Below are 13070 nucleotides of genomic sequence, written 5' to 3'. Positions count from 1 at the left end.
GTATTCTTCGCCACTGTCCTATTGTTAAGGGTAACTTTCTACTCAATCCAGTAGTGAATGCAGCTTGGTAGATTCTTATCATACAGTCTCTCCTCTTCCCAATCACCAAATTTTAAAAGCGGAAGCTTATCTGTTTATAAAGAATTCTGTTAAGAAGCAGAGTGTTTGACAGGGGAGGCAAGACCGGTGGTGATAAGACTAAGATTTGATGGCGAGGAGAGGGTACAACTAAAGTTACCAGGTGTTGGTGCATACTGTGAATACTCATCCCATCGCCGCCATCGCCACCATCGCCACCACCGACGCTGAATGAGCTGGACCGCATTTTTTTGACCAGTATGAGACACCTGTGGTTAGCAATCCTGGTCAAAACTCCCACCAACCAGTTCCCTCAGTCAGTAGATCAACTACCACAAACCAAAAAGCATATAGGTTCGTCACTTGAGCATCCCAATAATGCTAAATGGAACTATAGCATCATCCAGTCCCGCCGCTGTGCGATACATCATCGGATACACATACATTGGGGTAGACCATATCAAAAAGAGCCCGACCCAGATAAAGCCTAATACCCTTTCCACCGGCACGGGCAGTCTCACGTTGGCGTATGCCGTGATGTAGCTGTACAGCTTCAAAATCGCATCCTCTATCACGATTCCGAAGGCCTGGGTGCAAAAAAAAGGGATCGCGCCAGACTTGCGGACTGGGACGCCGGCCGAGATGTCGACGAGGAAATGCATGACTGCGGAAATAGAGAATATGGTCGCTGTCCTGGCGTACTTTGGGATTAATCCCCGGCGCGCTTGGATGTTAAAGACATTGCGCAGGATGAAATTGGAGATGGAATTGAACTTGTGGGTGTTTATTTGATGCCAAAAACGACTACAGGCGAGATAGGTAGTATGTTTGTGTCAGGAATTCTTTCTCGCCAGTTTATGATAATGGTTCAGTTATTCAGGTCGGGGTACTCACCTCCAAAAACGTCTCAAAGAGTAGGCCTCCAGCGGTGATCCATAGAATGGTGGCCAGTCCTTAGGAGCGCTTAAACCGAGTACATTGCCAATCAAGGCGAAAAGGTTATAGAAGCCTCCTTGAGAGCACATCAAGCAGATCATAACTCCAATACCTCCGGAGGCTCTCATCAGAAGCTCGTCGCCAGAGACATCATGGAAACGTCTGAAAAGCGGGATATTCTGCTCTGAGAAGTATTCGCGAACCATCGCTGGGTCGGCGCCCGCATCCATTGCATCGAGTATCAGGTAGCAAAGAAGGACTGCCAGGGCAGTACTCCGAATGAATTGGGTCCGAGATGGGACATAGTTGGGGTCACTGTTCGAAAATCGAGGTACGTGTCTGACTTCGTGTGCGGTGCCACAGAACCGGGCTGTAAATGTTGAAGAAAGGCCAAATTTCAACTTTCCTCTCCAAGAACTGCATTCCTTCGTTACCGAAGACTTGTGATGTCTTATAGCTTCCTGTTCACCCTTGAATTGAGGACGCTCGGTTGCTGAGACATTTGGCTCAAAGGACCATTGACTCAGCAGTGCAATGTCGATATAATGAAAGAAGACTGTCACTGCATATCCGCCTGCCAGAGAGGCCCAGGCGGAGCGCACGAGATAGGTGGAAGATGTCGTGATGCATTGCCACATACATAGAAAAACGATGAGCAAGCCACCCAACCGAAGCAGAGATTGTGGATTTGTGAAGCCTAAGACTGTCGCGCAGACGGTCACTTCTAAGAGGAGGAGGCGGAGAATTGGATATGGCTCCATATCGAGGTAGAAGTCGGGTGAAGATGGAAATTCGACTGAAGTAAGTAGAATCCAAGAGGAACTAAGGTGTGTATATGTACTAGTAGTACTTAGTAGTAGACTGTAGTACTGTCAGGAATAGGCTCTTTGTTCGCTCTGCTATTAGTTTGAGATCTAGCCCTTCTTTTCCTTGTCATATAGCATCAGCTTATCGCACGATCTGACCAGTGACAGCCCTTTGGTGAGACTTGTTAGGGATCATCCTTTACGGGGATTGGGGGCCAAAATAGCTCAGACTCTATAGGGTCGCTGAGAGTTGCAATTTGGAAGTATTTTTGTGCGAGAAACGAGAAAAGAGTCAATCTAGCAACTAGCTACTAGTACTTAAACTACATGACATCATTGACATGGTTTTTCTATGGAAACCCTACTCTGCAAGGAAGGTAAAGTGATACTAACTAGGATTCTTATTGTAACACCGCACACACCAGGTATAGTTGAGTGTATTTTTTTTTTTTCTTTTTCAATCAATGTCTTAGTTGTAGCTATGTTTGCCCTATGTACACGCGAGAGAAACTACATCAATTGCGGCAATCAAATGCTTAGAAGCTCCCCTTGCCTTTTATCTAACCTCGCAGCAGACAAGCCATTGGCCAATCTGCTCATCTTCATGGAATCCCGTTTCAGATCGGCGTAGATGGCATCCAGATCGGTGCCAATCCCGACTTGATCGGCCGTTTGCAGGCTGCGTTTGTCAACAAACGGAGCAATTTCAGGCCACACACTCTGTACATTATTGAAAAAGAGGTCGGCACCTAAGTCGCCGAGGCCCTTGATCTCCTTGATGAGCTGCCTTACTTCGTCGCGGTTGTGATGTGCCTCTTCTAATAGATTATTGAGATCGCCATCTAAGCGTTCTCAGAGTTAGTCAAGTAGCAATATATCACCCCTATAACAGTTGAGGTGAGCGTCTCTTGTACGTACCGTATTTGCTCTCGACTAATTCTGCCAATTCTCCTAAATTAGTAGCTCCCTGCTCCCGATACCGACTGTACCCTCCATCCTTGAGAATCGTCGTGCGCTCCTCCCAGGTACTATGTCCCAATTTGCGGATATCATGGTACCCAGCATCAATAACCTTGGTTACTGTGCGCTGAGTCAAATCATGCGAGATCGGGCGCGACTTCAGCATGGCATCAATAACCATCGCTAGCAGTGTCTCCGGAGATGCCGTAAGAGGCTTCTGTGCGATCTTTGTGCCATCAAGGGGGCACCGGCCTAGTTTATCAATGGCCTTTTGTACCTTTGGCCTGTGCTTGCTAGTGTCTTCTTCCTCTTCTACTTCTTGTTCTTCTTCCTCTTCCTCGTCCTCCTCCTCTTCTTCTTTCGTCTCCGCTTGATTATCTTCAATGTCTTCCTTCTCCTCTTCTACTTCTTCATCATCCTCGTCATTGTCTTCTTCCTCAATTATGTCCTCATCGCCCTCTTCGTACACATCACTAAGCTCCTCTTCCTCCTCCTCTGCAGGTGTATCATTGGGCTTAGAGGCTTTATTGGGTGGCTGTTGTTTTTCTGTCTCGAATTCTTGTTCAGAAGTTATTGGTTCCAGCTCGAAGTATTTTTCATCGCGCTTGCGCTTTTGGGGTTCTGAAGCGTCGGAGTAGTCTTCTTCGACTTTGGGGGGTTTGTACGTCATGTTTGGACGGACTGTTCGTCTGGAAAATCGCTAGGATAATTCAAAACTATTGAATTGAGAATGTACAGTACGATAGAAATTAGAGAACCATCTGAAGCGGCCGTGGGGAATCCTAAGATAAAGACTAGAATATATATACTCTTCCTGCTCGGTGGTGACGTCGCTATGATGCTGATCAACCCGCGGCCTCGATTTAGGGTTTGGAATATTTACCAAAACATTTGAGATCACTACTATAGATAATTGTTGCTTTCATTCTGTATCGTTGCGGTTCGTTTGTGTACATAATTTATTTGTATACTAGGTATTGTGCATCCTCCCCTACAGCTTAGCCCGGCCCTTCTGTTTCAAGATGCCGTTTACCAGCTCGACTGCCTCCGCGGCACAGCCGAAGGAAGCCTGGTATCCAAATCCTCCATGGCCGTAGTTATGTACGACCGAGACGCCATTAACCTTATCTGCTTCAATGCGTGGCCCGTCCTCGCGGAAAGGCCGTAGTCCAACACCATGTCTAATAACATCTAATCCCTCAATTCCCTGGCCCTTACCCACGAGCTGCGGGACGAGAGCAACGGCGCGCTTCATGATGCGCACAGCCAGGTTCGGATCAGGCAATGGATCCCACTGGTCCTTCTGATACGATCCTCCAATTACAGTTCCACCACCCGCTGCCCGGGTCATCATGTAGGTTATCTCATCATCGGCGTCGTCGGTGCCGGAGATCGAGAACATTGCGCCGGGATCGTTGCGCACCACGACGACCTGACCACGGATGGGGTGGAGCTTGTCGTCGTTGACTCCACCTAGTTTTTTGGATGAAAGGCCGGTGCAGTTGACTACCACGTCGGCTTTCTTTCCTGAATGATGGAGGCTGGCTGCGTCGGCCACATGCTTGATCACGGCTCGCTTGAAGACCACACCGGTCGTGCGACATTGGCCAATTAGCCAGGGCAGGTAGATCGCTGTGTTGATACAGACAGAGGTGAACACAGAGGCGTTGTCAATGCCGGGGGCTAGCTCATTGTCGGGCAAGTTGCGGAACTGGGACATTGATCAGCACGGGGTCATTCTGATGAAAGCTTGAAGAATCAACATACGTCCGGCACGACGTCTTTATACCAAGGCTCCTTCTGCACCAATTCCGAGAACCAATCCCCGGTGGCTGATCCCTGATCTTTTGTACGGTTATAGACAACCGCGTCTGGATCCTTCTACTTAGAACATGTACAAGATAAAGCGCGCGAGAGACAACATACCTTGGAAATGAATTCCAGCCTCCGGGTACTTCTCTGTGATCTCCTTGAGGGCAGGCCAGGTGTTTCGTTCCCATTTTCCATGAGAGCTACTGGCTTTGCCCACCCTGTTCCTGGTGAGCATAGGTTTCTTTCATACAAAGATATACCAGTTTACCCCTGTAGAACATACGGAAGATAATTGGCACCGGCCCAAGGTGAGGCGTATTCTATGTCGTAGTCACCTGGCATATGTTTGGCAAGCACAGTGATTGAGTTGGAGGCATCCTTGGATAGGAGATATGCCGTGGTGAGTCCCGACACTCCGGCTCTGTTCGGTTGCTATCAGTTTGGAGTTGGAGATTGGGGGAGAGTGTGGGGTCGGCCGTACCCCAGGATCACGATGTTATTTGTGGACATGATTGTTTCTTTGGACAGGATGTTGGGGTTATTAGGAGTTTTGATATATAATTGAAACTAGGAATGAAGACACCGTATAGAAAGAAGATAGGAATTGACGGTTCCATACATGGTGAGTCGAAACGATTAAATATTCATCGGTATCGAAGGATACAAATCCCGCCGGGGAAGTTGTCCGTTGGATTATCAGCGCTTGACGCTAATCGGCCGGGAATGATTGGCCCAGAAATTCCGGCGGGCAGAAGTAACTTACATAGTAGTACCTTAGGTAAGTTACTAGTACAGAGTACCAAGAGGGGCGATTTAGGGCATCGGGAGAGGTATGTACATACATGGCATCCCTACTACATAAGTGGGTTTTGGGAGGATGAAACGTACGATACTCTCTGTATTATGTGGTAATGGTATTCAGAGAACTGTCCGAATAAAAATAGACAACTCTAAGACCTCTCAGAGTCTGAGTATAACCTAGAAGGGTATGCAAATAATGACGGGTACTCCCGGCATCGCCAAAGCGCGCGTCTGTATCTTTCGTCATTATCGGAAGGTAGGCGTCGCTGCACGTAGCGCCGTCCAACCAGAGCGAACATCGGGCTTCACCGCCTCCTCGGATCACGACCGCTGTTCGTGTGTTTCCTCCGCAGTCCCCGTACCAGAAAAAGTATTGAGAAACTTCCTGCTGCTTTTCCTCTTTTTTTCCCTCTTCCACTTTCACTGAGCTGTCAGTGTTGCTTTTTTTTACTCTCCCTTGCCTTGTTCCTCATATCCCTCTGCTCGACGAAGCTCTCCGACTGTCTTCCTCACCAATGAGGGCCATTCGTCGAGCAGAGCTACTCAATCATGACGGATGTTCCAACCGGTGGCAGAATCGTGCCCGTAGTCGAGGCCCATCAGCATTACTCCATTCGTCCTGCCGATGAGGCCGTGGCCGAACAACCCACCCCAACACAACAGCTCCCAGCCCAACCCCCACAACCGCAGCAAGAGGATGATAGCGATGGACGCTCAAGTCAGAAGCTACCGCCTCAGTCGCAGGTGAAATCGTCAAAAAGCACGCGCAGCAAAAATGTGGAGACGGAATGCCTGGAGCTTCCATGTCTCAGCAAACTAGGGCTCTATGCTCTTCCTACAGAGGGTGACGGTAAAGCCTCCTTGCCATTGGACGTTCAAGCCATATAATACATACTGTTGCCATCTCAATGGGGCTCGTATAACGTAGAATTCCTGACCTCGCTAACGGGGACCTCTAGGCAATTGCTTATATTACGCCCTCTCGGACCAACTCTATGGAGATTTCACCCATGCCGACGAAATCCGTGTCCGTCTCGCAGATCACATTGCTGCCAATAAAGATTACTTTATGAATTTTATAGCCGCCGTTGGTGGAGAGCGCAGAGCGCCCAGGCGAGCGGCAGCGTCGGCGGCTCGATACTCTTACTGTTCCTCCTCTTCAGCCAGTCCCGCCCCTCCGACTTCCAAGGATAAAGAGCGGAGCTTTGATTCCAAGGTGGCGGAGTCTCGGAAGAAGGGCGTTTGGGGAGGCGCAGAAGAGATCCAGGCGTTTTGCCAGTCATATAAAAGGGATGTTAATGTCTACACAATGTATGGCATTCAGAACTTTCGCGACGTCCATGCTTCAGATGACGAAGAAAGGGAGGCCGTGCATATTGCTTTTCATGTAAGGCACTCGCTAGTTGCCTACCGTATGATTTTCTAACTTTCTAGGATTTCCATCATTATTCCTCGGTACGGCATACAGAAGGCCCCCACACAGGCTTGCCATGTATACCCAGAGCCGAGCAGACACTCCACAAAGAAGCGTCATCAACAGGACCCACTGTCGTAGATATGGCTAGCCCATGGAAAATATCGGCCATCCAGGAGGGTCTTGGTGGCAAATATGACCGGGACACGATCGTAGGAATGCTTCAACAATGTCGCGGTAACATTGACAGGGCATTCGAGAACTTACTTGGCGAAGATACCAGTGCGCACCCGGCAGAGACTTCTGCTTCTAAAGCCATCATGAAATCTCGTCTTCAGCAACCCTCCTCTCGGTCTTCCTCTCCCTTCAGCACCGGCAGCAAGCGCTCCGCAGATGAGAGTGAACTTGAGGACAACCCTCAACCGGCTACGCGGCGCAGTCACGCTAGAGATCAAAAACGGCGTATCCTTCCTGATGTAACGGTTGGAATTGCCTTCCGGGACGATCAGAATGACCTTGTATCCTTACGGTTACGAGTCAGCCCGGATGCAGTCGCAGGACAGGCGGTGTCTACAGACACCCCTAGCCAGACAGAGAGTGATTCCTTCGAGTCAGGATCGGGATCCGATGGAACCGGGGGTTTAGAGAAAGACAAGAAGTCCAGGACCAAGCAAGAACCAGCTTCTAGCAAGCCCGCCATCCAGATGAGCGAAGCAAAGGAAGAGCCGAAGCCACGGCGGAGCCAACGTCTCACCAAAGCGCGGAACGCTTCAAAGCCTGTATAAGGTCTGTGTGCTTCTCGCTTAGCATCCTTCCCGATCTTCTGGATCAAATTCGCATTATGCCACGACCGTAACGACACTGATATACACACTTGGCTTCCATGTTTACTGGGGTTTCCATAATAAGCACGTTTGGCGTTTTTGCCGCTTTGGTTAAAAGAGTCGACTATCTATTTCCCTATTAACGACTGAGCGGGTTTTGCTTCCATTTCCTTCCGATATCTACCCACACCATTTGACACTACCTATCTGCGATAGTCAGCCACGATTTCACCAACGCGAGCATACGATATTTCTTGACGAGGCGTTGTTGGGGGGGGTTTTTTGCATTCATCTTGGTCTTGCATTGGGATTGCGCGTGAAACAAAAAAAGAATTTACTTTTCTCTGTTCCGGCGGCCTTCTCTGGTTTGGTTTTCTTATTTCATGCATGCAGGACTGAAAGATCTGTACAGCCATAAAATCATCAACCGGTTGCATCTTGGGGCGGCGAAGAATCTTTTCTACGCTTTTTCCGTTTCCAACTTACCACTTTTCGGTTTTCCTAGACGATTCGAGTTTCCTGGTACCATGTCAGGCGGGATTGGTGGTTGAACATCACCATACTATTGGCATAGATCTTTGAATGGTTGATAGCTCAGGTAGACGGGCTTTTGACTCGAATACATCATCGAATACCTTGACTATTTTCTCCATTTTATGGGACATCGTAGGGAGATTCGCGCTTAGAGTACGCCTGAGAAGCCATTCAGTACAACACAGTAATATAACAAGAACTGTTTAAAACACAAAATAGTACCTTATTGTCGACAAGAGTAGATAGATATCCCCATACATAATCAATCATGAACATTGGTGTTTTGGATTACAAGGGCTAGACCAGCCGCTAACTGGGTGAACCATGCTGAAGAATGAAGACTATACAGGCCTTGAACTTCGGGTTTCGATGTATTAATACATTATGACTATGGTACAATTCGCTAGGATATAGTGACTGCAGTACATATTTACAAGACTGAGAGGGTGAACACCGCAAGAGAAAATAAATAAAAGTGGGAAACAAGTAGAAGTAGAAGAGATGGAAGAGAGCAGTAGATATATGTCTGAAAGGGTGACAACGTGCCGATATTCATATATACATTACATTGTACTAGATATGAGAAAGAAAGAAAAATGAAACTGCTGCTTGTCATGAAAAGGGTATAATGTAGTCTATCGTAGAAGAATATAGAAAACCGAGAAAAGATCGTCACAGGAACGAAAGGTTCTGAAAAATGTCTTATCTTGCCGTCAGAGGACGGTCATCAGGGTCCCGAGGTTCGGCAAGGGGCCCTGCCCATGGGTGTGAGGTTGGACGTCGTGACGGTTTGCAGATAGCGATGTGTCGAGCATCGTTATCGTAATGCGCCGTAGGTGAATATTGGGCTGGAGCTGTGGGGATACTCTTCGATATTTGTGTCCCTCGGTGCTCTCTAGCTCAGAATCGTCTTGGGTTAGTTCTAGTGTGGATGTACCACGCCCCGCGAGTCAAACGTTGGATTGACTCTTTTCAACCTCTAAAGCGATTGTTCGTAAGGATGGTGTAGGTATTCTTTGTTCCGTCTCAACGAATGGACATCCGATTGAATGCCGGATCTGGTCGAAGTCGAACACCGGGAGAATAGCAGAGGTTATACAGTTCGTCGACATACGTGTTGAAAGCCATTTCACCGGCCACAACAGTCGTCTGCGAAGCATGACTTCCCAGTGAGGGTTCAAAGGTCGGTTCGGCCAACTTAGCGACATCCACTTTGACTTCTTTGCGGACCATGATCTCAGGGGCGAGATTGTTCTCGGAGAGAGACTCTTGGGAGTCAGTTTTGAGCATTGAATCGGGCAGTTTGCGGGGGTTCCAGAAGCGAATTTTGGAGCGAATGGAGTCAGGAACGTCGGAGTCAGTGGATGAGGTTGGCCGGGCCTTTGAGTATATAAGCTCTTCGCTGAGTTCTTTAGCGAATCCGTCACTCTCGCTGAGGCCGTCGTTCGTCTGCTGCTGTACGCGGAAAAGACGGAGAGGAGTAAAGGAGTAGTCTGGATTCGAGATTTGCGTGTCTAGGGATCCTACCACACAGAACGGCAGGAGGATGCAATTCTGTCCATCTGAAATCCTATTGATACGGCAGGGGGCGATGAGGGGACGGGCGGAGAATTTAGATGCTAGGTTGACATCGGGCGGAAGAGAGGAGGAAAGATTCGTTATGGCCTGGATTAGCTGCTCACGGAACTCGTCAATATCCTTATAGGCTCGCGCATAGTCCGATTTCAACCAATTTAGACAAGTTGACATGGTCCACCCTTCCATGTGTGCTATCATTTCCAGATGTTTAATTTGGAGGCGTTTAGTCGATAAAGTTGATGATGGTAAGGGGTTGCCGGTACCCTTCGCAGTCAACACTTCGAAATGGTCATGGACCGTAGGGCGCATGATAAACGAGATAAGATGGACTCCAGGTTCGAATACACGGTTCGATGACGCGTAATCTCTCATGTCTTTGAGATGGGTTCCCAAGCTTAAGGCGGGAACGTGAATCCGGCGAGACAGGATCGTTGTAACGTTTTCGATGGTTGTAAATCGGAAACCTGCTGCTGCCATACGGCTAGCTTCGTTTTTCTTCAATTGACGCACTGTGAACAAGAGTTGACCTTTTCCTGCGCGTATCCTCGAGTACCCCATCGCACGAGAGAAGCGCGACGATGGAGTAGAGGTCGACAAAACGTGGTCATACAGCATTCCCATATCCTGTAACGGCTGGCGAACTTCATCGGCTAGGTCTTGGGCGGTCACACAAAAGTGGCGTTTGAATAGGTCATCGAAATGTGGCTGCAATTCAGTCTCTTGGTCTGAGACAACTCCCTTGGAGATGTAATGCGCCAATGTGGCTTCGTCTGACTCTATCCGGCCTCTCATGACGGGCACCGCGTCTCTCACTAGTTTCCAGTTTCTACTCGCTCGAACAGCCCAGAGGAAAGCAGGGTGCGTCCGTGTAAGATCATCCTCGTTAAATGTCTAAAGAAAAAGGATTACTGGTTAGTGGTGGCCGGAAAATCACATCGAGGACCATCGAAAAATAACTTACCCTGCCAATGTACCGGTCAACGATCTTCCGGCTTGGAAGTAATGCATGCGGTGTGACCATGATCCGACCTTCAGGGTCGAAGAAAGCACAGGTCAAGACCAGCTGTTGGGCTTGTGCTCTGAGTTTCCTGCGGTGGCCACCAGCGACTATGGCACATGCGGACAGTACACCACAAGCAACGCATGCCTGTATAATGTCAATATATAGAGCCACGCGGTCTAAGAACCTGGGAAACTGACCAAGACAGCACAGATAATCACAGTCTGGGTGCGAGAGAGTTGGCCACCCTTTTGGACAGACTGGTCATGATTTCGGTACGACGTTCCCACCGCAGCCGTCCAGTGCATACCAGAAACAGCTGCAGCAAGCAAGCAGCCACAGATACCTCGTCTCCACCAGCTATCCGTCCAGGTAGCTCTCCATCGAAAAAATATACTCAAAGCGGTAGTACTAGCGAAGACGGCGATGACGGCCGAGCCAGCTACATTGGCAGCTCGGTAGGAGCATTGATAGTTAGCAATCCCCAGCTGTCCAATATAATGCATACCGCAGACCGATGAGCCAGTCAGCACACCTCCCGCTATGATTCGGAGATACCCTGCTTTCTCACTTGTGCCAATAGCGTAGAAAGCGGCGAGGAGAACAACCACCGGCAAGACGAATGAGACGCCTGTGAAAGTCATGCTATACATAATCTGGAGGTCTGATTCCCCATTGCCAAGAACGATCGCTCGGTTCCCAATGAAATGCATACACCAAATACCAACACCTCCCATGGCTATCGAGGAGGTGAGCAATAGGTACCTATGTTGGATATTAGCAACCCGGCATCATCCTCTTACACAGCATATCATGCTCGTACCAATTGTACAAACCCGCTCTTGCCGTCCTTCGATGGAGGAGTTCTAATGTCGTCGTGCATCCCATCATGCTGACCACGTAGGAAAGGAAAATAAACCCGGCCAGGTATGACACCCCGACGGGTGCCCTCTCGACAGGGGCATCTGCACTCGACATTTTGCGAATGAGAGGAATATAGGGAGATCGGAAGCACTTAGGACTTCATTGATCGTGGGCACGATGTGTAAAAAGAGAAACACCCAAAAGACACTTCACCGTATGTGCATGTTTGGGGTCACTGGGTAGTCTACCTTCAAGAAAGGATACAGCAAATTCGGGAGTTAAGGCTAACGCATTGACAAATGCGATCACACATGGGGACAGATCTTGCTATTATAACGATTAACTCTAGCTGATGCTCCACCACCGTTTCCTGTCCCTCGTGGGCGGGCGGGTCCAGCAGTCCCAAGGTTACAACGTAGCGCGGGATAACAAGAAGAATAAGCGAGGGCGTAGCTGGACATCGTATTTGTTCCTCGGGTATGTATGGGATCCGCTTTACATCCCTGTTAGTGACTGTACGTCAATTTAACAAGCGTAACTAACAAGAGAGCCTGGCCCGTGGTCCTAGGCTCCTACCACGAGCTAAAGGCAGGGAGGCTTGGAACTGGGAAGATCCATAGCAATCAGCCGAAAAACGTGGAAATTTGTACCACTGAAACGATCGAGGATCGGATCGTTGTTGGTCAGAAGGGAACGATGGGGCATAAACTCTGACGATTTAGGACCCGTCTATAAGGTATGGGCCTGGCCACGGTCTGATAAAAATCATGGCCATGGCCTATCAGCCACAACATGCTCCTTGTTCTGTTTTTCGTGGTGGGGAATATAGTTTTCTTTTTTTTTTTCGTCTTTTCCATTTTCCACTTTTTCTTCTTTTTCATCGGCCCGTCTGACTTTTGTGTGAGGGTAAACTAAGGTAGGTGACAATATAATTGTAGACGTGATATGGGTCCGAGTGGTAGGGACCGAGCGAGCCGATTGCTTTCTCGAAGATACGCTAACCATGGGTTCAGCTGCGCCGCTCCCAAAGGATTCGCTCTTCTCCGATTTGAACCTACTCCGTTGGCGGCGACCCCTGCGTAGCACTCACCCTCGACGTGCGTGAGAGACAACGCTCCACAAAAGAATTTTTCTTTTCTTTTTTCTTTTTCTTTTCTTTTTTCTGGTGCTATTGTCCGAGGAGTTTCGATTGTGTATACCCACCGCAACCTAGACGCCGACACACCCGGTAGCTGATAAATCTAGGGCTTCAAGATTGGAGATCATACGTAACTGTTTCATAGCCATGTTCACTCATAGTCATCCTCGGTACTACTACTCAGAGGACAACAAAGCTCCGATATAGTGGAGACCACGAGTCAATAACAATATGAGTTGATAAGGTTGATTCGCTGATTGGAGTGGTGATACCTAAAATTTGGAATAATAAACTTGAGATAATCTCCCAAAACATAGTCTCGACG

General features: G+C 48.6%; 4 protein-coding genes across 4 annotated transcripts; 1 reads left to right on the top strand and 3 right to left on the bottom strand.

The window, feature by feature from the left end:
• Positions 1-437: 437 nt before the first annotated feature.
• Positions 438-1775, bottom strand: ABOM_011676 (wax synthase family protein; the record flags this gene model as incomplete). Its single annotated transcript, XM_022538804.1, has 2 exons — positions 438-882; positions 973-1775. The coding sequence occupies 2 exons, from the start codon at positions 1773-1775 to the stop codon at positions 438-440; spliced, it is 1248 nt and encodes a 415-aa protein (XP_022383885.1).
• A 573-nt stretch (positions 1776-2348) lies between these two features.
• ABOM_011675 (FAD-dependent oxidoreductase) lies at positions 2349-5102 on the bottom strand (the record flags this gene model as incomplete). The annotated part of the gene is made up of 7 exons (XM_022538803.1): positions 2349-2662; positions 2739-3469; positions 3776-4491; positions 4548-4651; positions 4707-4810; positions 4876-5013; positions 5074-5102. 7 exons carry the CDS (start codon positions 5100-5102, stop codon positions 2349-2351), a joined length of 2136 nt encoding a protein of 711 aa, XP_022383888.1.
• An 840-nt stretch (positions 5103-5942) lies between these two features.
• ABOM_011674 (OTU domain-containing protein) lies at positions 5943-7592 on the top strand (the record flags this gene model as incomplete). The annotated part of the gene is made up of 3 exons (XM_022538802.1): positions 5943-6243; positions 6353-6780; positions 6828-7592. 3 exons carry the CDS (start codon positions 5943-5945, stop codon positions 7590-7592), a joined length of 1494 nt encoding a protein of 497 aa, XP_022383887.1.
• Positions 7593-9191: 1599 nt separating this feature from the next.
• Positions 9192-11721, bottom strand: ABOM_011673 (MHYT domain-containing protein; the record flags this gene model as incomplete). The annotated part of the gene is made up of 4 exons (XM_022538801.1): positions 9192-10634; positions 10705-10890; positions 10944-11508; positions 11567-11721. The coding sequence occupies 4 exons, from the start codon at positions 11719-11721 to the stop codon at positions 9192-9194; spliced, it is 2349 nt and encodes a 782-aa protein (XP_022383882.1).
• Positions 11722-13070: the final 1349 nt, after the last annotated feature.

This window comes from Aspergillus bombycis (assembly GCF_001792695.1).
Source record: "Aspergillus bombycis strain NRRL26010 chromosome Unknown contig00156, whole genome shotgun sequence".
NCBI classification, from domain to species: Eukaryota; Fungi; Ascomycota; class Eurotiomycetes; order Eurotiales; family Aspergillaceae; genus Aspergillus; species Aspergillus bombycis.
The sequence above is the reverse complement of the archived record's forward strand: the minus strand, read 5'-3'. Positions and strand labels throughout refer to the sequence as shown.